General features: G+C 40.1%; 1 protein-coding gene across 6 annotated transcripts in view; it reads left to right on the top strand.

Moving 5' to 3' along the window:
- Positions 1-20,445, top strand: part of SIPA1L1 (signal induced proliferation associated 1 like 1) — a 201,931-nt gene extending 181,486 nt beyond the window's left edge. For 5 of the 6 annotated variants that reach the window (XM_036384744.2, XM_036384748.2, XM_036384743.2 and 2 more), the window contains 8 exons: positions 1,916-2,355; positions 8,214-8,453; positions 9,535-9,700; positions 11,454-11,697; positions 14,585-14,731; positions 16,878-16,992; positions 17,495-17,576; positions 18,334-20,445. In XM_036384744.2, coding sequence (XP_036240637.1) covers positions 1,916-2,355; positions 8,214-8,453; positions 9,535-9,700; positions 11,454-11,697; positions 14,585-14,731; positions 16,878-16,992; positions 17,495-17,576; positions 18,334-18,477 — 1,578 coding nt within the window. In that variant the 3' untranslated portion in view covers positions 18,478-20,445. The remainder of the gene's footprint in view (positions 1-1,915; positions 2,356-8,213; positions 8,454-9,534; positions 9,701-11,453; positions 11,698-14,584; positions 14,732-16,877; positions 16,993-17,494; positions 17,577-18,333) is intronic. The other variant, XM_036384750.2, reaches the window with a different exon arrangement.
- The last annotated feature ends 6,741 nt before the right edge of the window (positions 20,446-27,186 follow it).

Genomic DNA, 27,186 nt, shown 5'->3' with positions numbered 1-27,186 from the left:
CTGGTGATTTTTGTTTTGTATTTTCTCTTTTTTCATAACATACACCGTTGGAAGTCTGTCTCCTGGAATCCTGCTGAAAAAAAAACCTTACTTGGTTTATTTGTTTTGAAGTTCTAAATAGTAAATTCTGTCTCTGCCGAGTTAACTATTTATACCTTTGTGAAGACTGTCACTTCCCAATTTGTATACAGAGAGATAGATAAATACAGTAAAGTTCATAAATTTAAAATGTATTGAAAATTACTGAAGACACTGTAATAAAAGAAGTATACTTTAAGCTTTAAAATCCTCAATAAGCTGTATTACTTCTTTTTATTTGTACTGCAGGCTAAAATACAGAGTTGTCTTGCATGATGTTACTGAAAATATTACTTGCATTTATTTAGATCTGTGAAAGCCTTTAATTGGTTCCAGTCTTTAATTTGCTCCTGCTTGCCACCATTATTCTTTCAATGAAATTGGCAGTGTTGCTTTTAGATTATTAATTCATAGCAACACATGTTTTATTTAAAGAAGAAAATACCAAAGAAACCCGAAGAGTAACACACCTGTCTTCGTATTCTTAGAAGCACAGACTAGTTTTTAAATTTAGATTGACCTGTTTTTCATGAGATGTATTTGACTGCATAGTGATGTAGTACATAACTCATTAGCTTGAGTGCCAAGTGCAACACTGGATTTATTAATGCTTGCATTATTCTGGCTTAGTCATTGTTAAAGTAAGTCTTTATTATATGGACAGATGGATGGGCAAGTGATGAAGTTCTTAATGAAGAAAAGTAACTTTAATTGGAGATAACTAGGAGTCCAGATCAACTTCATATTCTCCCATTTTCCTGTCAATTCTTTCTTTATATTAAATAAAGACATGGATGCTGATGATTCCTTGTTCTCAGTATGCATCTGTTCCCTATTTCCTTGTGAAAACAGAAGCAGTATCTGTTTCTTATATTTGTCTAGGACTGTATGTCCGTTCAGTAAAATGGTAGACAAATAGAAAACTTTTAGGTCTCCTTTCCATCAATTCCCTTTTTCCCAGGCCATGTGGTCATCCAACAGGTCTGTTGCCTACTACTTCATTTCTGTAGATGAGAACTTATCTAAGTTCAGTAGAATTCAAATGGTTATAAATGCCCCAAAGGTAGATGAGCTACTGAGCAGTAAGTGTATGACAAAATAAATTCTTGAAATGGGATATTCCACCACTATGAAATTAAGGACATTGTTTCTTTGTAATAGTGGGCTGTGACCAAGGGCAGGACATAGAAACCAGCCAGGCACTGGCATGACCTGATGGGATAATTTAAAAGCATTACATTAAAGCTGCTTTTCATGCAACTCTGCTTTTTGGAAAGCAGTTTCACATTAGTTAAATGATGGTTCACTGGTCATTTGCAAAGGACATTCCTGTTGAGGAGGTAAGACACCCTACTGCCAAGAGGAGGAAGAGAAGTGGCTATGCTCTTCTTTGACTTTTTGATAGGCAATTGGATTACTAAAATAGCATTCACTTTCTGTGGATTGGTTGTGCTTCATGTTCTAAAACATTACAGTCTTAAAATTAGAATATTTTTAATTATTGTAGTTATAAATCAAGTCAAAGTCTATCTAGTTCAGCCAATTTCATTGGACTGGACTGAGCAGAACTGTGCTTGAAAGGAACCACCGCAAGATATTTTGGGACAAAATATAGACTCAGGCTTTCCCTACTTTCCAAATCCATAAGAAACATTTTTATGTGCACCCAGCACAGAGGATGTGCATTGTGTTGGAATCCAATTTTTAGAGTTTATTAGTCTCCTCAGTGTATCTATCCAGTACCTCCAGGGAGGAGAGCTCCTACTGTACAGTGGTGACATTTGTAACCCTTTATTTTCTCTTCTCCATTGCCATAACTTTGTTGTTTCTTCTGTAGTCTGACAGCCACTACTCCAGCCATTCCAGCAGCAATACACTCTCCAGCAATGCCTCCAGTGCTCACAGCGATGAGAAATGGTATGACAGTGGAGAGCGCACGGAGTCAGAGCTCAACAGCTACAACTACCTTCAAGGGACGTCAGCCGACAGCGGCATCGACACCACTTCCTACGGGCCCAGCCACGGCAGCACCGCCTCCCTGGGGGCTGCCACCTCGCCCCGCACAGGCCTGGCCAAGGAGAAGGTGGCCCCGCTGTGGCACAGCTCCAGTGAAGTGGTCTCCATTGCAGACAGGACATTGGAAAAGGACAGCCACATGGACCGGAAAGCTGAATCTTCACTCAGCCTGGATATTCACAGCAAGAGTCAGCCTGCCTCCAACCCTCTCACAAGGGAGAACAGTGCTTACAGTTTAAGTGATGCCGTCTCACATACAAGGTAATTTCACCTCTTGTATGATTGCTCCCCCATCATTTTCCCATTCTCACTCTCTAACCTATCAGAAGTGAGAAGTGGATGTTGAAGAGAAGAGGTTCTACTTAAGTTAATCAGTGTTTTGAAAGATTTCACTGTGCAGAATGCTTGAAATTAAGACCATCTTTAGTCTTCACATCTGCTACTCCTTATAGTACTAAAAGTCTTTAAGAGCATATTCTGTACTAAACTGCTGCTACTGAACTATGTGTAAGACAGACATGTCTGATGTGTTCATGGGGAATATCTTGTAACAACTGCAGTTCATGTATGGATCAGAAAGGAGATCTGTCCCTGTTATTAATGAATAGCTTAATGTTGAATTTATTCTTAGTCTTTTAAGTACTCATTTCAGATGTTTTGCATTTCTTTCCCCCAGGCTTTGTCTTTGGAAATCTGCTCGCAGTTGGTATGATCAATAGCAAGAGCAATTTGCTTGGGAGTGCTAACTTGTAGATTAATCTCATTCTGCTGCAGGCTTGTGGGTATGACAGGTTACAGTCACCTTCCCTCTCTCCCTCAGTTTTGCCACTTGTAAAATCAGCAATATCAAGTACATCTGTAATGTGCTTAAACACCTCAAATGGAAGATACAGACTTTACAAGTTAATTGGTGCTATTACAACCAGAAAATATTCTAGACCATTTTCCTAACGCATTTTCCAAGAAATATTCAGTGTGCTTTCAAAAAATATTCCTACTCTGTCATACTAGCAGCAAGAAAAAAACCCATAGGTCTTTCAGGGAGGATGTGGGATCATCATAATTTGTTTGCCTTGTGGAGCTTGACTGTTGCATTTTTATTCTCAAGACACCTCTGTTTTGAGTGTGTAGCAAAAATACCTGCAGACTGGAAGCCCAAACCAATTTCTGGTAATTGTGTTGAACAAAGCCACTGTGCAAGACTAGATGTCTGAGAACAGTTCACTAATTCCTCATACAGTAGCTGTAAATAAAGGGTTGTCATAGCGACTGTAATGTTCTCCATGTGCTTTGTCATGGTGATTTTCACTAAATAATCCATTCATGGTGGTCCCACTCTGGTTTACTGCCTCTCTTCATTGGCCATTTTTGGCACCAAAGCTCATGCTCAATTGATAGAAATCCCACCCAGATGTTTGAGACTGGTGTGTTTCCAGTAGCTGCATATGCATGAAGAACTTGAGCAAGTCTGGAGAAAACACTCTGCAGAGGGACTTACTTAGATTTATGCCATGTTTGTGTGTTTCCCTTTCTTGAAGGTAAAAAGTCTATATGATTGTCTGCAGTGTTACACCTTTTATTTTAAGATAAGCATGTTTTATGTGCATTTTTTAACACTCAGTAGAATTTATCACATGTCCTGCAGTACTTGTCTGAATGTAACTGGAAGTGACATCAAGTGTTGAGATTATTATACAAAATGCTGATTGCAATAAAGTTAGTAGCATTGTCATTTGGAAGGATTTTTTCTGAAGCCACTTAAGAATCCTGGAAAATTTATGTAAGTCATGGAAACTTTATTGTAAAGCCTAATGGAATGGCATCTTTGTATATCTGTGGTTCTGGTTTCTTCTTCAAGCACCAAATAGGGTTAGTTCACTAGAAAAGCTGAGAAAATTTTATAGAAAGAAGCACTTTGCAGGGCAGGCACACCATGACAGTTCTTTTCTTCCATATATAATATACTTTGCAACATGCCTGCAAACTGGTGTCTAGGTTGTTGTCTCATTATTTATTATATAACATTGTGTCTCCAAACACAGTGTTTTCTCTAGTTGGTGTGGATTAATTAACGTGATGTTTCTCTGATTGTATTGGAATTTTGGAATTATTCTCCTTGTCATTTGGGGCTGTCACTGAAATTTCCAGATACAGGTTTCCTGGGCTTTATTCTGGAGAAAACAGTTGAGGTTTCTTTTGGCCAAGTTTCGTTTAAAACTGAGATGTTAATAATGCAACTCTTTACAAAAAGATGTAGTAGCAGTTTGTAGAACACGTGGGACATGATACTTGAGAAATGCAGAAATACTTGCACACACATCGTTTGTTGTGGCAGATTATAAACAGACTGACTCATGTTCCTTCTTTATTACTTCTTATTTTGAAGACTAGAGGATGTATTTGATGCCTCACAATCAAACAAAGGCACAGTCTAGGATAAAAAGCTTTGATTTTGTTTCTTGTGGCATCCTCAGTTGGTTGCACACTGAACAGCAGTGGAACCCTAGGTCATCCAGCTGTTTGCTCCCAACTCCTTTCTCATTGCTTCCTCTGTGGAGGCACAAAAGCTTGGAGCTGGAAGCTGGTTAAAGTGGCACTTCCAAAAGACAAGCACAGATTATGGAGATTATTATGAAGATGCCTGCTTCACGAAGGTGAAGGAGGGGAGACAAAAGAAAGATTCTGAACAGGCTACTTTTCATGAGAAATTAACAGCTTAATTGGTGTGTTTCTCTATCAGCTTCTAAATTGCTATCCTTTGTTGCTTCTCATTTTTTTATCTTTTGCCTGTGGATGCCATAATGTCTGGAATGTCTTTAAAATTAGGTTTCTGAGCAAGAAGAAAAGGAATATGGCCCTAAAAAGATCTCTGTGACAAAAGAAAAGAAAATAACTACAAATTAGAGTGTTTGTGTCTGTAGAAGACAAGAGTGATAATTACTGCTCAGATCATTTAATGGTGCATAAAAGAACTAGTACCTGAGAACTGGTGGCAAAATGTAAATTATAGTGATTAACTTTTATAGCAGAGCTTCTGGCTGGGTTTTATTTTTCTTTTCCACCCCCATTCCCAAAGTCCTTCCTGATGATTGTGCAGATTTCTCATAGCATCCCCGGAGAACTGCATTATGTAGGCCAGTAATTATACAGAATCATTATAGCTGAATGTCATTAAATGAAGCAGTATGTGCTGATGGCATGAGTTCCTTACAAAAAAAAAAAAATTAAATCAAACTTTCATTTCTACCTAAGCTATACAGTTTCTTATGGTCTTCTTACCAAAATTAAAAGGATAATCTTGACTATTTGTAATCAAGTACATTTTTTATTAATTCTGATTATTTTAAGATACTTAAAATATTATTTATTGTAGAGTGCTTTTATGAATGGCTCATCTGAAATTCTTGCAGACAGTCGTGTAGTATTTGCATGATTTTTATAATTCAGTCCTTGGTGTCTCAATAATTGAAGTGTGAAATAAGGGACCAGTAGTGACCATCTCTGTGTCCTGAGAAAGAGGACTCAATCTCTTCCAGATAAAACTAACCTGAACTAACCTGGTCTAGGCATCTGTTGCAGTATGATGAATTCTCTGCATGCTTCCTGGTGTCAAATATTCTAATAACTTCCCATCACTACCATAGTGCTTGAGCTCTGATTTAGTTTTTGTAGAGTATATCCAAAGCCTTTTGCTCTCCAAATATGCTCTCATTTAACAATTGTGTCTCTATACCTGTCAGTATCCTGTTGGCCTGCCTGTGTTTACTGGTAGGATGAAAAGCTTCAGTCATATTCACAATTCTGTGCATAGTCCTGAAGCAGAATATCCTCCCAAAAATCCTATATTGTAAAAACCACGCCTCAAAATATGCAATGCTCCTTCAAGAAAACCATATTTTAAATTGCATGCTAATTTTCCTAGCATTTACCAGGCTGCTCTTGGCGCCTATTATATTATGCATATTATAATAAATATTCAAATAATAAGACCTAAAATGCACAATGTGTATTTATAGTATGTTACATAATAAATATTATACATACATATGCATCTTATATAAATTTTATGTCAAGCATAATTAACATCATTGTTGCCTTCTTTCCCCAGTAACATTAAGGGTCAACACCAGTAGCCTATCCAGGAGCTGAATATTTATTTTTACTGGTTTTTATTAACAAATTATTTGTCACAACTAGCACTTCCTTGAGAAATACTTGATGGGTTGAAGAATTCTGAAATGTGGACAAAGATTCCTTTCTCCTTTTTCCCTACACTGAAGCAGACTTTTCTACTTCTTGAGTGTATTTAGGAGGGGGTAAAAATGGCAGTTTATGCTGTGGTAGTGATACCTTACAGATAGGCTGGCTTGCTCAGCATGCGTAGGAGATATTTTCAGTATTGGAAGAGACAAAGGGGAAATCAAGAAATATTTACTGCCTATTCCCCTAGCTCTTAATTTTCTCTGCTTTCTTGCTATAAATTATGCTTGCTTATATCTGTTACAAATATGAAGGTTGTGCTGTGCAGCACCAAATATATGGGATTGATGGACAGGAAAATATCTTCCTGTGTTTTCTCAGTCTGCTGTCTTTTGTATAGGCCTTTCACATGTAGAGATGGAGGGAAGGAAGAAATATAATTCTTTAATACAAAATCTGTATTATTGTAATTTAATTTGTATGGAAATGGAGAGGGTCCATCTTGCCCCTGTTGTGATGCCCCTGGACTGCAGTGCACCCAGACTGTTCATCAAGCCAACAGCACTTCAGTGCTGGGAATTGTGGTGCTTAACTTGAGCCACATGAAACAGATTTCAGGGTTATTCTTTTGACTCCATCTGTTGTCAATGAAGAGAGAGAAGAAACTCCAAACCATTAATTCATCCTGCATATCTGAGATCTCTAATTTAAGACAAGAAGAACCACCTCCTTGGGATATTTCTTCATGGACTATTAGAGCAGGAGCCAGACAAGTGGCATAGATTAGGTAACTGACTGCTTAAGACTAAACGTAGGTGGTATTATTTTCCCAGGTGGCAACATTAAATTTAACCTTAAGTTCTTTTTTTCTGTTTCAGTAAGAGGGATAGATATGAAAATGCATTGTTTTATTAAGTTATGAAAAGATTGGTGAAGAATTTCCTGCTATGCAAAGGAAGAAAAGATTATTCAGTGACTTTATTTAGCCTTCCAGCTAATTTTTATTTCTCGGTCAGAAACTGTTCTTTACCATGGGGCCATCTGTTTCAAGTTCCTTCACTGCAGTGTTGGATCCAGGGATGAAAATGTGGCTAAGTTGTGTAGAGAGCTGGTAGAAAACTGGTCTCCAGATATATAATGCTATTTCAGTATTAAAGCTGTACACAACGATTTCCTGTTATTGTGCTTATAGATGACTGACCTTTTAAGGTTGTTATAGTAAATATTGTCCAAGGCCTAGCACTCCTGATAGGAAACAAGTTTCATCAGATTTGAGCATCAGCATAACTAAAGAGTATCTTCCATCTCAAGTCCCTCTCCTTCTCCCAACAAGCTGCAGTTGGTCTTCCCAGCTCCATTTTCTGTCTTGACAAATGGTAATATATGTTAGAGACTGGCTCTAACTTCTCAATTTAAGCTTGTTTTTTTTTTTTCTTGCAAATGCTTAATAAATGATTTTGAGGTAAAATTCAGGAAGCCCTATTTTGAGAGCTGTATTGGTTTCTTCTTAGTTTGTTTTGGGGTTTTAAAGAGATGTTTCTTGTTGCTTAAGTTCCCTCAAAATATGTTTTCTTTTAAAGCCAGGAATTCCAGCAAGAATTCAGACTTCGGTTCTTTTTTGCTAATTCAACTAAAATCTCATGTATTACTTTTAAACTGCCTAATGCCAGTTCCCCATTTTGTGAAGGGTGGTTGTATTGTATCCCCAAAGGTTGCTTGCAAAATTTTTCCATTAGTATGTGAGGTGTTTTTAATGACACGTTGGTGGAAGGCCCTTAAGAAGAGCAGACTGGTTTTGCTACTCTATCCGCTGTTGATAAGAATAACTTCTTGTGCCCAGAGTTCTGCTCTAAAATCAATTAAACAAGGCCTGTATACACAGATTTGAGGCAATTTTTGTCTTTATGTTCTTCTCCTAGTACCATGAGCTCACGACACTCTGCCAGCCCTGTTGTTTTCACCAGTGCCAGAAGCTCACCTAAAGAAGAGCTTCATTCTGCTACTTCTCCCCAGCTTGCACCTTCTTTCTCCTCCTCCTCTTCTTCCTCGTCTGGTCCTAGGACTTTCTACCCTCGCCAGGGTGCTACTAGCAAGTATCTGATCGGATGGAAAAAGCCAGAAGGGACGATAAACTCAGTGGGGTTTATGGATTCAAGAAAGTAAGACTGGTTTTTTTTTCTTGTTTGATCATTTGCTTTAATTGTAAAAGAAACATTTTGGTCTGTGACAGTTCTCCTTAGAGAAGAACTCAAGACTATTTAATACAATGCTTCATCTTCTGTAGAACTTAATCTCTAATCTAGTCTTCTTGGAGTATGGTTTAAGTATTTGATAGTTGGCTAATCTCATTCCCTGTTAACTTGTAAAAGTTGGGGGTTTTATAATTTCTAGAAAGCTCTGTGGATTTCAGTCCTATTAAAGCTTATCTTTTCTTGGGACTACTTAAAGGTGACTCAAAATGCTATTTGAGCAAATATTAAAAATCCTCTTATTGTAGAGCCTGAGTTTTACTTAAACCTCTCATCCATGTAGTAGTACCGTGCATGTTGTGCATTAACGCTGGCATTCCACGTTGCCTTGTTAAAATTGCTGCCAGTATCCAGTCTAACTGGCTTAAAGCTTAAAGCAAGCCAAGATATCTCAGCTTTACAATATGCAAGCATCTCTTTTGGAAGAGAAATTGAGAAACAACTTACTGGTGAAAATATTGTAAGTATGACTCAAAAAGCAAGTAGTTCAGAAAGCCTATTTCAAAGTAATTTATTCAAACCTCCTTGACTGTTACTGAGTCAGGCAGAGTATCCCTAGATGATACCAATAGCTGACTGTCAAAAGGAAATGGTGAAACTTTGTGATAACTACATTATAAAAAAAGCCAGTTGAAATATTAAAGAAACTTGGTCATTTGCTGCTTATGAGCTTACTGAAGACATGTTTTTTTATGTTTGTATAGAATACATGTTATTTTAACAGATTCAGTCCCTTATTGGGAAAATGTATTACGTTAACCTTTCAATTATTTAATTGTGTTGCTAGTTCATGCTTTTAAACAAGCTTCGTGCTTCCACAGGTATCCACTAAGGTGAGTCTCTGCTATAGTAGTGAAACTTCTTCCATCCTCTGTGCCCTCTACTTAGATATTTTTTTTTAAAAACTTGAGGGTGCTATAATTCTTGTTTCATTCATACCTCCTGCCCCAGGGTTTTGAGACCTGAATGTGTCTGTTCCATTTCATTTAAGACGTCACCAGAGTGATGGCAATGAAATGGCCCACCCTCGGCTGCGGGCATCGGCAAGAGACCTGCGGGCATCCCCAAAACGAGCGTCCAAATCCACTGTCGAAGAAGAGCTGAAGAAATTGATAGATCTTGATAGCCCAACACCTGAATCCCAGAAGAATTTTAAGGTACGTTAAAGAGATAGATAGGATGTTTTCTATTCTCATCCATAGCAGGAAAATAAAATGCAAGGCAATCCCTGAATTCTTATCATGGACAGAAAATAATCTCTGTGTAGCTGATTACTGGGGAACCGATTTGTTGAAAAGTTTCATTATTACAATCTCTGCAATATTATTACAACTTTGTGTGCTGATTTAAAGAGACTAATATGCCAACTTGCAAAGAACATTTAGTACTGCTGAGTTATGGAAAATCCTCTAGTGTTGTCTTACGTATTTTAACTCTTCTTCTCTGATTGCATCACTAGACAGTGACTTACTGACAGTACTGAAATTCCTTGCAAAAAGCACACTTTTATACCTCACTAATCCTGTTACCCTAAACTTAAAGCCTATTTTTTGCAGAATAGTTAGAAACATTTCCTGATGTGTTTCAAAATACGTTGAATAACATGTAAATGCATGTATTAATTTTTAGAATCCATAATCCAGAAGAGAATGTCTTGATTTCTAGTCTTCATGTACAGCCAGTGCTTGTCATCCAGAGCCCACATTGTTTCCACAGCAACCATGCAGAAGAGAGAGCTGTAACTTCATTTTTTGCTAGTAAAAACCTGAAGTGGCTTGTTAAAGTTTGTAAGTGTGGCTTCCATGCACAGATTATTTAAGATGATGCATTTGAGGCCAGAGATAAAAAAGCTTTATCGGCAAGATAACATTTTCTTAGGCTTGTGGTAGTTCTGAGGGGAACTGGGACATGAGTGATGAAAACACCTCCTGTTGATTGTTTTGAGCAAGAGAATTGTTCGCATTCTAAAATATCTTCCCAAGTTTGCTGTTTTTCTGCTGTGGGGTTAATGAATCAGTTCTTACCCCGATCTTTATTTCCTGATCACACTTTTGATAAATTTCAGCAAGTTAAAAACATTCTGTCACACCAATAAATTGCATCTTAAAACTAAAATGGCATTTTAAAACCAACTTAATTCTGCCCACTGTATGAATTAGATTTCATTTTACAGAAGTCTTACAGCAAAAAATTTTTTGACCAAATTTCAACCAAACGGTAAAGAAATGTTATATCTTAAAGACAGCTATGTTGCTATAGGCTTCATGAAAATCAGAGTCTCTGCTGGTTGGAATGGTCATGATAGCAGCTCTCTGGCACTGGCCTGAGAGTGCAAAACTCCTGGCTACCCCAGCACTGCTTTCTCCTGTATGGAGCATGGAGGAAGCTGGGCTGATGGTGGAGGTAAGACACAAGCTCTCTGATTCATGGGAGTGCTTTTGATTCAAATACTTCTGAAGACCCACAGCAGTGGTGGGTATTCCTTGTTGTTCAGTAACAGGAGACTTCTAATTAGCTGGCATTTGCTGGTGCTGGGCCTGCAGTAAGGCAGCCACTACTGTGCAACGGGGGAACTCTGGTTTGTGCAGCATTCAGGCTCTTTCTGTATCCATTTCTCTGCTACATATCAGCTCTGGAGTCAGCAAGGGCTGCCTGAGATTTCCACTCCAGAAGTTTGAAGAGTGTTTAAAGGTAAAAGTGTGAGATAGGCAAAAAAAAAATCTATATATGTTACCTACTTATAACCTCCTTAAAAGCCAGTTCCTTCAGTTCTATTTCCTGTCCACTCTGAAAAAATGCTATGTAAACACTTGGTTTCTCACTTAAAAAAAAAAATTTAAAAATTATTTCAAGTTTCTTTATTGATTATTTTTTTCTCATTTCTTTTTATTTGTGTTTATGAATGTATAGTCACACACTCTGTCCTGTCAGTCTCCCTTTCCCAGCACTCCTACCACAAGGCGTGCCTTGCAAAGGACTTTGTCAGATGAGAGTATTTACAGTGGTCAAAGGGACCACTTCTTCACCTCGCGGGCCTCGCTCCTGGACCAAGCCATGCCAAATGATGTTCTGTTCACCAGCACCTACCCTTCTCTCCCAAAGTCACTGCCCTTACGGAGACCATCCTATACTTTGGGAATGAAATCACTACATGGTAAGTGGATTTCCCATTTTTTGACTTCCAGAGGAATTCTTTGTGAATCGTCTTGGGGGAAAATGTTTGTTACAGCAATTGGTAGTTCCATCTTTATTTTGCTCAGATGAGGAGAGTCCAGTCACATGATTGAAAATGTAAAAAAGGACAGGAATTTAATTTTTTTCCCTCACTCCAGTGGGTGTAAGATGGCATGACTGGTCATGCATTTGCCTTGTAGAGGGAGCACAGAAATTTGCCTCACTGGCTGCAAGTTTCTCTCATTTCTTCCAAGAGTCACCTAGATCAGTTAGACCAATGGACAAATAATGTATGCTTGGTTATCTACCAGAGAGAACTTCAGGTGTCAGTTCCTTACTGTGGGATTCCAGGAACAAAATTTGATTAGGAAAATGATGGAGAAGTGGGTAAATAGTAGTGGATATTTAGATACACAGCTATACCAGATACAGCTTTTATTGTGGCAACTGTTCAATTGTTTTTAAATTAATTCCCGTACCAAATTTATTTTACAGTACATGAATTACTTATTTTAGTCACATAGTTAACCAGAAAAAGTTATTTGTAACGTGCTGTCAAGAAGACACTCAGCTTTCTCCCATTAGTTTACTGAAAAGTCTCAGTCTTATTATTTGACGGGTTGTGTGTCGCTGCACGTGAATGTCACAGTGAGAAATGGAATTTTCACAGGTTCCCACTGTACTTCATAACTGAGTGTGTTTTCCAGAAATAGAGGTAGATCTCAGGGTAGGATTCTGCAATGTTTTCTGAAGAAGTACATATCTGCTCTGATTTATTCATATTTTAGTATGTTTCAAGAGGAAAATGCAAGGCTATCAATAGATTTAACTCACTATAGTGGGCCCTAAGCACAGTCTGTATTTAGCTGCACAGGATGCATTTGACAGTGAAGGCTGATGATGAAATCTATTTTAAATTCTTTTCATCTGACTGTGATCACCAGGCATCGGTTTTCAGTGTTGAACCTGACATTTTCCTGAGATGTTGTGTCTGTATAACGTGTTTCTTGCATAAGAGTTAGGAAACCGAGCTCTTTTCATTTCTATTTTTTACATGCACTAAAATAACTTTGTAGACTTGGTTATGCTTGTAACTGGATGGAGGATTTGGTTTCTGAGGGCTTGGGGTCAGAAGATTAATGATGCCACTAGAGTACAAGTGGAAAGCAGCACTTTGTCTCTTTTCATTTAAATGCTGTATTTTCCAAATAGAAAACTGCAAAACCTTCTTTTGTTATCATGTTCTCTTCCACCCAAAACTGATAACTCCTCCTAGCGCATAACCTTTCTACCTCTGTCAACAAAACAAGATTTTCCATTTTCTATAAAATGTAGGAGCTGCATGATAAAAGGACCAGCTATTTGATTGGCACACAAATTGTCTTCCCACACACACTTTGCTGAGAGAAGGATTAAATAAGCTAGATATTTAGTATCACAAGCATTTGTTGGCTTCCAGTTACTCAAATTTCTTTAAATTCAAGGATTCCAGAGCACATCCATTTTTTTAGAGGAAATATGTTGAGCTAAAAATGCTTGCATTTGTTTATCTGCCTTAACAATCCAACATTTTTAAAACAGGTAGCTTTTCAAATACGTAGGTTTTCATCTAATTGCATGTGTCTTTTCACTAATTGGAAATATTTTCATGTTAACAACCTCCAAAATAACCCTTTCGAGAGCTAAGCCAAGAATCCTCAGTGTTAATAATACTGAATGTAACAAAATAAAATGTAACAAAATTACATTTAAAAAAAGTAAATACACGCAGACACAAAAAAATCAAGATTTCTGAGCCAAGAAGTGAATGCAGTGTAGCTTTTCTGGTCATTGTTCCCCAGGCAGCAATAAGATTTAGCTGAAGTTTTATGAATTTATGAATTATTTTAGTTATTTAGTTATTGAAGTTACATGGTTATTAGGCTATCAAAAAAAAAGCGGGGGGAGGGGCGGGGGAGAAGGGGAAATAAACAACACAACTCAGGCATTTTGGGATTGTATCCTGCCTGTCACACTGTCTTTCTGTTTTGTATGATCCAAGCAGACTCTTCCCTTATCTTCTCAGCAGCTTCCTCCCAATTGCCCAGTCCATCTTCTCACATCTTTCTCTTCAAGAGAAAGTTTTCAAAACTTCAAGAGAAGTTTTCAAAACTTCTTTACATCTTGACAGAGGGCATGAGAAAGGAAGTTGTTGCTGCTTCTGAGCTCACACATGTCACCAGGCATTGCACATTTTTTGGTTGTCCAGCCAGTAAACTGAAATAAAGTAGGTAATTCTTGGTTGAAAGTTTGGTGTTGCCCTAATTAGTGGTGAAAATCTAAGTGCTTCACTTCTGTTATTTTAATTTGTGCAAAAATTACAGGGATTTTGAATCCTTCTTTCAAGCTTGCCAATGCTTTTTTTCATAGTGAGCCATGTAACAGCTTACAGGTGGGTGTGGCTATTTTTTAGTAAAGATCTGAAGGTTTCACTGAACTGCTGAGAGATGGGCAATGCTCTGGAAGTAATTTTAAGGGTTTTCTTGTTCTGATTCATCGTGGTAGACTTAATTCAGCTCCATTGGTTTACAAGATTGTAAAGAGGAAGGAAAAAACCTCACAGTTTTGGGTTGGTTTTTGGGTTTTTTTTGGGCACTCAGCTGAAAAGATTAAGGCAAGTTAGAAAGGAGCTGAATGTGGTGGCTTTAAAAAACTGCTTTGTGAAGGGCTGTATCTGGTGAACTGTAGTTGATCAAACATTCTTCTGAATTTTGGCTGATTTTGAAAAGTGCTATGCCAGAAAAGTTAAGAACAGGGTATTCAATATATTAAGAAAGGAATTTTCAGGTATTTTTATGGAGTTTATAATCTATTCTGCATTGCTCCAGGAGAGTTTTCTGCCTCGGACAGCTCCCTCACAGATATCCAGGAGCAAAGACGGCAGCCCATGCCAGACCCTGGTCTTATGCCGTTGCCTGATTCTGCCTCTGATCTGGACTGGTCAAACTTGGTAGATGCTGCCAAAGCTTTTGAAGGTAAGTTTTCACAATACAACACTTAGGAAGCTGGTCTTTGTGCACACTTCGTTAAGGACTGTGGGGTTTGTGCTTGTTTGGGTTTATTTTAATCCTGACTTTTAGTTTTTTTGTTCTTAATTTTCTTCTTAGTCTGAAGCTTAAGCTCATTTAAAATACTGACTCAAGTGTCAAGAGCCTGAAACTTCGTATGTAATAGTCAGATACCATTTCTTCATACTGGAATTCCTCAGTGGTATGGTTTGGCCAAATCTTTGTGAAACTGGTCACTTTTCATTTCATGTAAAACAGTTGCAGGCAGCTGGTCTGGGAAAGGGCACAAAAGTGCAAAAATAAAGTCATATAGTAGGGGAAAAGCACACTAAAGATTGCTTGCTTACTGCACTAGTGAGAAGGACATCTTCTGCAGCTGCAGTTTGCTACAAGATAATTTGGGAAATACCCCTTGTTGGTAAATACTTTTTCATTGCCTCTGCATACCCTGAAGATGTAGATTTGCATGCAAGTGTTGTTTCATCCTATGGCATTTTCCATTTCCATGACTCTTGGTAAACTGAAGAGAACTGCAAACTGTCTAGATACATTTGAACTTAAAATTAAAACTTAAAATGCAGTTTAGACTGAAGAGAATTTATGTTACTAGAATCCAATGGAAAAATCTTCTAAGTGTGTGAAACAGAAGTGCCCATTCCTAGTATCTGCATAAATGATATCCCACTTTCATGGAAGTGTTTTTTCACTTATCTTGAATCTTTTAGACCTTATTCAACATAGTTGAAGTCTGTGAAGTAATTTGGTTTCTTGGCTACTCTCTGGTAGTAGCCTTAGATATCATTAGGACAGTGGGTGTCTCTGAGTGTTCAGAGTACTCGTGTCCTCTGCTCTGTTGCCACAGGAGTTGTAGGAGCAGCTTGGCTCATATTTGAGCTGTACAGTTTTGAGAAGAGTATTCAATGGCCCTGAAGGGAAGATGAATTTGTAGGGATGTTTTTTTTCATCACCACATATGGGTGAAACTCAGGTTTTAACACATTTCCTTCTGGTTGGCAGTTTCTCTTTAAAGGATCCCCTCATTTTTTGTGAGATTTATTTGACTGTCCTCATTAACCTGACTCCCTCACTTGGTAGGCCCCAGACTCACTTGTGTTTCTCTTCAGAAGTGTGAACACAGTCACTGTGGTCAAGATAACAAACTGACAGCTCAGATGAAGAAAAGCTGGAGTAATGTGTTAGCTGGCAGCTTCATCTAACTGCTATAAAAATACATTCAAATTTGACTTGGAGAAGGATCTCAATATAATTCCATTGGTGTTTGGTTGTCTGGTCTCAGTATCCCAGTCTCTGGCAGGTGCCAGTAGGGATTGACACATACCATGGAACCTAAATTCTGATTTGTGATCCTGAACACCTCCTCTCCACCACTGATTGGTGTCCTCAGCACAAGCCCCTGAAGTTACAAATTGTGGTATCTGTACCAGCTGAAAGAAAAACTGCCTGGATGCCTGAGCTACACCAACCTGTAGTATAAAAATTTGCCAAACAGAAAAAGACAATACTCTGCTGTTTCCAGTGAGAGCCCAACAGCTGCTGAGGTTAATTTATTAAGCTAAGGTTTTTATACTGCTGTCTGTCACACCATGTGACAATGTTTTAGAGATGTGTAAGAACATTTGAACAGTTACAGGACAAGAAATACACAAATGGCAGGAAAGAGGTTTCATGTTTCAATCTGAAAATGTTTTATGAAACTTAAGGAAAAAATTTCAGGTTCTGAAAAATTACATTGGTCAAATTGCACACAGTGAGCTTTTCTTTCCTCAAGATAAAGCTATTCTTTATAGAGTGAAAGAAGCGAAATATAGTTGCTAAGTTATTGGGTGGTATCATGCAGTCATACCCAGGATGATCTGCACAGTGTTCCTTGTGCCAGAGCCAGTACTTCCTGACTCCAGTACAGTGGCAAACCTGGTGCAAACACTTGCACTGCCAGATTGCTTCCATCAAGTGGACATTGGTATGTCATATCATCACTTTACCTTGCTTGAAACAGACTGAAATTGCTGAAGTGCTGCAGTGTAGCTGTTGTGCTATGCATGAGCAAATAATCATTACTGCTGCCATTGTTTTTCTTTGTTTGTCTTCTCAGTTCAGCGAGCTTCATTCTTTGCTGCTGCTGATGAAAATCACAGACCTGTGAGTGCTGCTTCCAGCAGTGATCAGGCTGAGGACCAGCTTACTGCACAGATAAAGCCTTATACAGGGTAAGTAAATACACCAGATGTGCAAGCTTTCCCAGCTACAAACCAAGGGAAAGAGTAGGGATGTCTTCATTTGGAAGCCATCTTCAGGCTTCATGCAGTAAATCTTTGGAAGTTCTCATGAAGATGGAGTTGGGAGGTGAAAATAAAAGAATTGTAAGTCCAGTTGAATCTTTCTGCAGGTTTTTTCTTGTCTGAGATGTTCATGAAACTGTCCAAAGCAATGGTTAATTCAAGGCATATACAGTGATTTCAAGTAGAAATAAGTCAAGTGATGGGATGACCCCAAGTAATCATGAGTTGAATTTGCTCTGTTGTTTAATGTGCTGCATGTGTTCCATGTACTCTTTATTTTATTTTGTGACCCCTTGGTGCACACAAATGCATACCTTCATAAAGGCACTTGGTATAGACAAAGCTTCTAGCAACCCCATGTGAAGGGTAGCTTCTAGCTACCCCATGTGAAATCATATCGATACCTGTTCTTGTTTCCTGCTTTCAACAGTAAAGAATCCCCTCCAACTCTCGCCTCTAAAGTGGACCAACTGGAAGGTTTGCTGAAGATGCTGCAAGAAGATCTAAGGAAGGTAAGCATTTCATCTACAGAAGGATTTATATGACATGTATTTAGTTGGTGCTTGGTGGTGCTAATAAATGTGTAATCCTGCTTTGCCATGCCTGAGCCTGTGACAGTCTCATCCTGGTATGAGAAAAAGACATTTCTTTGCTACTTTTCTCAGGCTTCTAATTATGCATGGCTGGGATGGGGTGTCTGAATTTGTAGGCGTTTGATTCCTCTGCTTAAATTAGGAGGGTGATTCACAGTACCTCCACTCCTAATTCAGGTGACACTGCAAAAGGCTTGAAGTTAGTCCATAAAAATGTATCCTGCTGATGAAAAGTTGGCAGTGTTATCTAAACCTGTAATTTTTGCTGTGGAAACTTCCTGTATTGTTTTAATGCTTACTTGGTCCAGGAAGGCTCTGCAGTAGTGAGATGAAGTCTCTTGGCTGGGAAAGTGTTTGCAGGAAGATTCCCTGCCCTTTACTTAGTTAACCATCAGCACTTGTACATACAGAACAGCTCATGGCCAATTTTATTGGACCACCTAGGGAGTCAACTTCTGTATTGGGATCTAATACAAAGAAATCCTGTTCATGCAATCAAAACATGGGCAAGGAAACATCACTAATGTCCCTTGGATGTAAACCCGTGTGTTACTGCACATAAAATCCTTAAAAAGAACGAGACTTATGCTCTCTTAAGAGATTCCTGCTGCTCTAGATAGATAGGAAGCGTGACCGGAAATTTCTACTAAGATCTGTATTTTTCCTTGTGCCTAAGGAAAAAGAGGACAAGGCCAGCCTTCAGGCTGAAGTGCAACATTTGCGGGAAGACAACTTGAGGTTACAGGAGGAATCCCAGAATGCAACTGAAAAGCTGAAGAAATTCACCGAATGGGTTTTCAACACAATTGATATGAACTGAGAACGGTGTACGGGGAAGGAAACTATCTGTTATGAATATTATTACTGGGACTTAAGCTTTAATGCCACCTTAATTATGACATGTGAAAGTATAGTCAGAGCAATTCCCTGTTCTTCATCCTCCAATAACCCTTTTTTGCATCTCTGCGCGCACTCAGAACAATTGCAGATCAACAATCAATGTCTGCCTTTTGTAGAAAAAACAAAGTAAATAATTTTAAAAAGGTAAAATAAAAAAATAAAAGTTTAACTGCTAAAATGTGAATGTCTATTTTTTGCACATTGTCTCTTTATCTGTTATGTACAAAATGATTTGGAGGCCAGGATCAGGCTTGCTGTTCCATCTGCCTCTGTTTCCATTAACTCCTTTCTCTCTGTTTCAGATAATCTGCTTTTCCTTGCAGCTTTGGCAAATATTATGACATCTAGAAAATTAGAAAGAAATGTTTACTTTACTGCTCTTCTAACATTGTTTTCTGAAGTATGCCACAGACAGGGGGATGTAATGCAATGTTTTAGGTGTCTCCTTAGCAATTTGCGCTTGGTTACTTGGTTAGTGCTACTTTCCCATACATTGCAGAGAGCGCGTGTCCATAGTGTATGGTACAGTACAACCAGCATCACAGCTTAGAGAGAGACTAGAGAGGTGAGCCATGGGTCAGGCATATTATCACACATCGATTGCATTAGCATTTCTGGTGGCCTTTGTTTCCTGTGGAAACAATGGCTGCAAGTACCTTTACAAACAGCAAAACTAGGCATGCTGCAGTTCATACAACATCAGGCAGGCTGAGACATCAGCAATCCAGCAACAGTGCTCGGTTAAGTACAGCACCCTGCCCCCTTCCAGGGGAGTCTGGTGCTTGCATATGTGCAGGAGACTTAAGCTGAAGTTGTAAAGAGATTAAGATTTTTTTTTCTCCCCCCTGAAATGTTACCATGAAAAACCACACAAACTACCACTGTGTACCTGCCCTCCCATTCTGTTTCCCTTGCTTTCTCAAATCACAGCAGATTTGAGAAAAGTTTATTCAAGTTGTGTTTTGTTGCATGAGAGATCTTATAAATCCTTTACTATGGAAGATAGAGGAATATGTAAAGGGGAATTAGAGAAGTGTATTTTTCAAAGTACTGGGACAGGATTGGAGCTCTGAAATCCTGAGTCCCCAGTGAAATTGTCTCTCACGAGATTTCCCAAACTGCTTCATGCCAGCAAAGTTGATTTCTTGTTTTTTGAAGGAACAGCTAACTTGCCACAACATGTTACCTCTACAGAAAATACCTTTTAGGTGTCAAAATACAGCTTTTAAGCACCGGGGTCTGCACAGGCATTGAACTGTGCAGTGTGCTGAGAAACCTTTTCTACTCCCTTCTGAGGATCTAGTTACTACCTTAGTAAATATTGCCTTCCATAAAGTGCAGTGTATTTGGGGGTTAATTTCGAGAGCATCCTCTCACTCCCCTTTTATCACATTCTCAAATAAACAGATTAAAATCACTGGCACAGTCTTGTCAAAGACTTCCATGCTTTCTTCAAATCCCTTTTTCACGATCTTTAATCTTGCTGCACACTACACTTCAACCTCAAACTTCATTTGTGATGCTAATCCCCATGGAGTTCTTCTCTAATGTTTTGTCATGGAAATGGATCTCTTTGGAACTATTTCTGGAGTGCTTTTGTAAAGGTTTAGAATGTCTTGGGTTTTTTAATGACTTGTATGAAGGAGATTTATATGATGCCTGATATTATTTGTAAATGGGAAATATTGCTAACATCTCTGAGCATCCTGAAGTCTTGCTTTTATTCTCTTTTATTTTTAAGTTTGGTTTTATTTTATTTCAAAAAATATTTTGGGACTTGGGGCAGACTATTTATTAGAGTTTTGCAACAGAGTTCTTCTTGTATGATGCCACTGAAGGCTACTTGTAAAATTCTGACAATAAAACTCATTTTAAAGGTTCTTCTAAACCATTTTCTGATTTTGTTGGATTTGTTAAGACTTTCCAGAGTGTCCATTTCTTCCTGTTTTCTTCATGTACCACTTTTCTCAGTACTTATTGATACAGGAGTTCCATTCTCTATTAGATTCCTAATTTTTATCCCTTTGAAGGCCATTACTTGGTAAGTAAAAAACACTTAATCCCTTGTCTTTTTACTTGTATCATTGCACAAATATATCTTCTTCCCTGGTGTACTAGGGTTTGCTACCTTTAACAGTTGCTCCGGGCTTTATAACACCAGAGTGTTTTAAAGGAGAGGCAGTGGGTTTTTTAAAAATTTATCAGGATTTTAGAACTGACTTGGACTGAAGCTAATTTAGGTGAAAACCAAACTGTCTTAGCTCATCTGCCTAAGGGCACACAGAACTTTAAGTGTCCCAGAGCCAAGCCTGCAAGTGTGCAACATCAGGTTTTAGGTTTGGGAGGGTGGGGCAAATAACCCGTTTGTTTTGTTTTCCAGATCTCCATCATTCACCTGGGAGATGACCTTGGAAGTGTTTTGAACAGATGTTGTTTTGGCCCACTGGATCAGCATTCCACACAACTTAAAAATGTGGAACTAGGTCAGTCTGCAGCAAAGTGTCTTCCAGTTCACTGAATAAATCCCTACAAGGCATGTGGGGAAAGAAAATTCATCTCTTTCTAGCATGAAGTTACTGGACCAAGAGATCTGTGAAGCAGCAAGAATAAATAGAAACATCTGATGAAAAATTGAGGTTGAATCTTGGAAAGAAAACTAGATGCTGTCTTATCATTTGTAATTTGATCCTGGTAGCTGAGCTGAAGGAGAAAACTTCCTTCAGGTCAAGGAGTTGCCCTGTCCACATTCATAATGAATTTATGCTAGAGGTTCCCACACTCCACCACACACAGCGCTAGGTCAGGCTAGACCAGGGCAGGATCCACCTGGCAGGCATCTCCTTGCAGCTGGAGCAGTGACTGGCCTCAGCAGAAGGTGGGTGGCTGTGGGAGCAGTGTGGGTAATAAGGACAACCTTCCTGTTTTTCCCATGTTTTATGTTCTGGAAACAATTTACTATTCCTTGTCTACGTTCCAGTGCAAAGATGCTGTTTCCCTGTGACAAATTTTTGGATAGCTGCATGTGGCTGGTACAGCAGCAGCAATCTACTTTCTTTCAAAATCCCCCAATCAGGGTGTGGGGATGTCACCACAGAGGGGCTGCAGCCTGCATGATGGATAATACTCTTCCCAAAAGTGGTGCTGGGCATGGCTAACAGGCCAGAGGGTGGTAACTGGGTGTGGTTAGCAGTGAGCTGTGAGGCACACGGGAGCAGGGGTTGTGAGGGGAGAGGCTGGTGGGAAAGGGCCTGGGGGAGCTTGTTATGGGGTTAAGGGAGAGGAGATGGGGTGAAACGTTCAGGTTTCACTCATCTGAAAGTGTGGTTACTGTATGATAGCTTCTTGTTTCTGTGGGAGGTGTGTTCCAACTCAGCGAACAAGTAGTGTGAGAGCCTTTTCCCCAGTTCTTTCTTTGAGGGAAAGGTCCCCATAAACCAGGCACAGCCTGGGAGGATTGACTGGTTTGCTTCTAAAACCTTTATGTAATTCTCTCATCTCTCAGTGCCTTCCTTTGGGCTGACAGCTAACAAATCCTCTTTTTAAGCAGTCAGCTCTCTCCTGGCAGACAATTCAGCATGGTGTTAGCCCTGTATGTGAGCAACTTGCTTTGCTGCAACACAGCAGGGGAACAGGAGGTTGCAGTTTATCTGCTGGTATAGCATCCAAAGCTGGATTCCTTGGAAGAGAGATGTCCCTTCTCCACAGGAACAGACATGGGCTGTGCTGAGGGAGTTACTAATGGAGGCAAGTTGAGCAATGAGATGATGAGGCTTGTACAGATGCCTTCACCTCTTCCTGATAATGGCAGTGGTCAGGAAATCCTTACTGGGCTTTTTAAGGAAATACTAGGGGGAAAAGAAGCTCATAGAAATATTCAGAGCTCTGCAGTAAGATCCCCTTCCCCCAGCAGCTTTGGCTGGCCATGAGGGGAGTGGGGCTGGGAGTTTATGAGTTGAACTTGTTGGAGCCCCAAGACGGGCTGTGGCTGATGGCAGCCACTTACGTCTCCTTTCTGTAAGGAAGACTGGCTGCAGCCACTGTTTGGGAGAGGCAGATCCTCTCACACTTTCTACAGCAGCAGCCTGAGGAATCAGTCAGCTTTGAGGAGACAGAGCTGCTGGGGACCTTTTAGGGTTTTGCCCCTCTCAGTAAGTAAGGTCTCAGGAAGCAAGTCCCTCTGTCCAGCTTTTCCTGTGTTTGCATGGATGGACCTTTCTCCTTTCAGAAGGTAATTTCTAAGTATCACAACCTACTTGTGTTTTCCCCAACGTTTTGTGTCAGTGATTTAAAGTGGACTGGGCTGTCTGTGGCACAGCAAAGTGTGGACAATTAAAGAACTCCTATGGGAAGTAAAACCAGTGTGCTGCAGTAATCTGTACATCCTTACCAAACTGCAGGGCTGGGGGCTGCAGAATTTATGCTCTCTCACAAGGTAACTCAGGTTAGAAGGATCTTCAGGATGTCTCTTGTCCAGCCAGTTGCTCTGGACTTTACCTAGTTGAGTTGAAGAAAAACCTTTGAGCATGGAGATGCACAGTCTTTCTAGGCAAAGCATTACTTTGGTTTCTATTTTCAGGGTTATTAGAAGAAAGATGTAACCTCAGCAGCAGATGCACGCTGTGTTTTGCCTACATTCTAAAAGCTTATGACACAGGAGTCTGTACCCTCCATGAAAGTCCACAGCATGTCCTCTGTCTGCAACCAGCAGCAGAGCACCCACATTTGCCATTTTCCCTTTGGTGAGCCTGGCAGGAAGAAGAAGCCTGCAGCTTGGTGGATGCTAAGTACTGTTTGCTCCACTCCACTAATCAACTTCCTACAGTCCAGTTCTGATTAATTTCTAGGGATTTCTTTTTTCTGTACTTGGTACTGCTTATTCATGCTTGATTCAGGGCCTAGATTGAGCCCCCTGGTTGTCCTTCACTCTGTGCTGCCTGCAAGAAGGACACACGTGCTGGGGAGCCACAGCTGCGGGCAGAGGATGCTCCTGGCAGCTGAAGAAGCCTCTCAGCTGCTGGCATGCAAAGAAGTCAGAGACTGAAACAAGGATGTATTCCAGGACTAGGGCTAAATGTAGTTTCATAACCTCATGTTGTGACAGTGGCAAATGCCACCAACTAGTAACTAAAATGAGATTTCACACCACAGGGGCAAAAAAACAGGGAATTGTCCTAGAGCTGTTCAAAAGCTTATTTCTGTTCTTTCCTCTTGTTTTCCCCCACCTCTCCTGCACTTTTCCGGCAGTTTGTTCACTTTGTCTGGTGGCTGCTGACCACTGTTCTGCTCTTGGGATCTGATGCAGGAAGAGGGGCTGCTCCAATGGTCCTGGCAGCAAAGCTGTGTCTGCCTGTGGCTGAGCTGAAAGGCAAGACTGTGTCAAGCAACTGAAGGACTTGGCTGAATTGAAAATTGAAGAGCTTGACTGCTCACTTGTTTTGTGAAAGGAACCAAGGCACATTTGCATCTCTTTCTATCTCACACCCATAAGGAGTTTGCTTAGCTGGAGCTGGGAGGCTCAGTGATCACTTCTGCTGTATGGAAGGAACAAGCTATGTCATGCCCAAATTGCAATGTGCCAGGGATAACGCCTGGGAGGTGTCTGCCCACACACAGCAGAAACAATCCCTGTGTGCTTGCCTGGCTTTTCCTCCTACAAAGCTTCTGGCTCAGTCCAGCTTTGCCCAGAGGAGCAGCCCAGACCTCTGTAGTGCCAGCTTCTGCTGCAGGCATTGCATGGATGGGGGATTGGGGACACTTCATTCTTGTTTCCTCCATGACCCATGCCATTTGATCCTAATAGCGGGATAATATAAGTGTACATCTATTTGCTTTTATCATTCTTTGTAGCACCTTAATTTTTTTAGAAAAGGTTAGGTGTTTTCAAGCTGTGCACAACCATCTGACAAAAGCCATTATTCCATGTTATGCTTCACATTAGTAGACTGGTCAGTCACCACCATCTACAAGTCCCAATAGCATTATTGACTAGTAGATTGTTTTGTGACATCCTCTGCTTTACGTTCTTCCTCAGATGAGGCTCAACACACAGGCTGGGGGAAAAGAAGGGGCAGAGAGGAGTACATAGAACTGGCTTCTTGCCCACTCAGTATTTCCCTCTTCCTGCTTGCTTGTGTTCTGCCATATTTAGAGCTGTTGAAATTGGAGAATTTTGCATATGTGAAGTTTTCTAGCTGATCTAGTCTGCTAGAAAGTCTCCCATGGAGGCCAAATGTGTGTGAGCTGCACTGTGTTCCCCTAACTGTTCAAGCAAACAAGGAATTGCCTCCTTGAGGAAAACTTGATGAGGTTACACCTATAGCATGGAAATGTGAGTCTCTCTTTGTGATTTTTCTTTCAATGCTTCCCTGGCCTAAAAGCAACACTCAAACGAGCATTAGTTGCACGGCTCTGATTTGTTTGGTCTGATTTTGCAGTTAGATCTCAGTTCTCCACTAAAACTCTGCAGTTTTTAGCCATATTTGATTTTTAAGTGAGCCACTTTTGAGTGTTTATTAGACAGTCAAAATATGGGACATAGCTTACATAGGGGAGAGTCATTGGAATCACAGCATGTAGTGTGGGCCTCTGGTCTGCTGTAAGATGTCATCCCCAAGTCTTGCAGTCTCAGGCCTGCAACCTGCATCCTGTTGTCTTTGTGGCTGGAGTGGGGAGAAATGATGGGAAGTGCCTCAGAGAAAGGTACTGGCAGGCAAAGACCATCCCTGTCTGAGGTCAAGAAAAGGCAGACAAGTTCTTCACACAACAATCACTGGAGGAGCTGCAGCAGTCCTGGACAAGAGCCCTTGAGGTGTTTTCTCAGCAATCTAGGGGCCAGCAGAACAGGAAAAACCAGGACTGCTTGGTGTGAGATGCCAACCATTTCATGACCAGAAAAGGGAGAGACAGAACGAAACTGTGTGTAAGTGTAACACTAGTCTCTCTCTCTCACTGAAATTTCTCAAGTAGGAAGTGGCCAAGTAGTCTTAGAGCATGCCTGTGGGAAAACAGAACATTTTACTTAAGCTTCATGAGGTGTTGAGAGCAGGGGAGAGAGTTCAAGGGATACTTTCAGTGTAGTCTATTTTAAAATAGACTATTTTTAGGGCTTTTATGGAGGGCAGATTTGAAAATATCAAGTGACAGTGTCTAAATGCACAGATAAAGGCTGGATCAGTTTCAAAAGGTGCTGAAGTGGGTTAAATGCTGAATTTCTGCTGGCTTCTGAACTTCATCTCTGTCCTCACATGAGGGGAAAAACCAGTAATGTTTCCCCATCATAGCTTTAGTTCTAAACAGGAGGTTTGAAGGGAAGGGGCCATGCTTTCTGTAGCGCATCTCTTTGGGCTGGGAAAGAAAACAGAAGAATTTGAGTCCTTTGGGACCTGAGAAAAGGTTGCAAAATGAGAAAACTGGCCTAGATTTTTCAAAGGTACCACAGGACTGGCTATGGAGTCGAACAGAGATCTCCCCAGGGGCCTGGTGCAGGTGGGGTACCCAGATGGCAGCAAACCTGGCAGGCCTGCCAGGAGCACGGGGCAGCTCTGTGCTCCAGTGGTCCTGGGCCAAGGCTCCAGACTGAGCTCAGAAAAGGCTGGCTGACCTGCTATCAGGCACTGGGCTGTTCAGTAGTTCTGCACACCCAGTCTTCAGGGCACCAGCGTTCATCATGTAACTGCTACTCTGCACACAGACACATCCAAGCCTTGTAGGTAAGGCATGAACAAAAATCCTTTCCTGCAGTAAGTTCACAGCTCAAGGCATTCAAAATTAGTAGCACCTTCTGAGGACACCTTAATCTTAGTGTCTTCCACTTTCCTCCAAGTTCTCTGTGGTCCTGGTCTGATAACACATACCTGAAGCTAACTGACAGGCAGATTGTGGGATGTACAGCAATCCACTGTCTGTCCAAACAAAACCTTGGTAATCAAATTCTTCAGTGCCTTTTAAAGGAATTTATCAGCCAGTCATGCAGATACATCTTAAATCCTAACACTGTGCTTGCACTTCTGGCATGAAAAAATTCTAGTGGATTTGTTTTCACATTTTCAGTCGATGTAGCATCACAGACAGAACCAGGTTGCTTCTGAAATATTTTTTTAAAGAAATCAAAATATAGAGACATGGGTTGTTAAGCTTCTGGCCTGTCTTATGCTGTGAAGTAGTTCTGGTTTAATTTCTGAGACTGATATATCAATAAATTAGTTCTTATTTAACTGAAACATCTTTGTTATCCTTATCTGGACATGAATAAATCCCAATAAAATAATTTTGTTTATTTGATCTAGTACTCTAGTTGATCTGAAGCAGTACTCCCTATCTGGGGTGCAACTGAGCTCAGGAGTTGGTAGTATCAGATGGGATGGAAGCCAGTCTGGCTCAGTGTTCAGCACTGGGCATCCAGGTACTGATCCAAGAACAGGCAGGCAGACACAGTTATTTCCCTAGAATACATTGCAGCAGTTTGGTTTGGGGACTTCTTGACCAAAGGAGTCAGTCAGGTTTGTACATAAACACCTTCAGTTGTCTCCAATCTTAGTCTGGCCTTAATCTTACCTTTTGTATGGAAGCACTCTTAAATCTTTCCCACTGCTCTTCTCTGAGCTCCGTACTTTCTGCTATGCCCTTCTTC

Source organism: Molothrus ater, chromosome 6 (genome assembly GCF_012460135.2).
Source record: "Molothrus ater isolate BHLD 08-10-18 breed brown headed cowbird chromosome 6, BPBGC_Mater_1.1, whole genome shotgun sequence".
Lineage (NCBI taxonomy): Eukaryota > Metazoa > Chordata > Aves > Passeriformes > Icteridae > Molothrus > Molothrus ater.
This window is presented reverse-complemented; position numbering and strand designations above follow the sequence as displayed.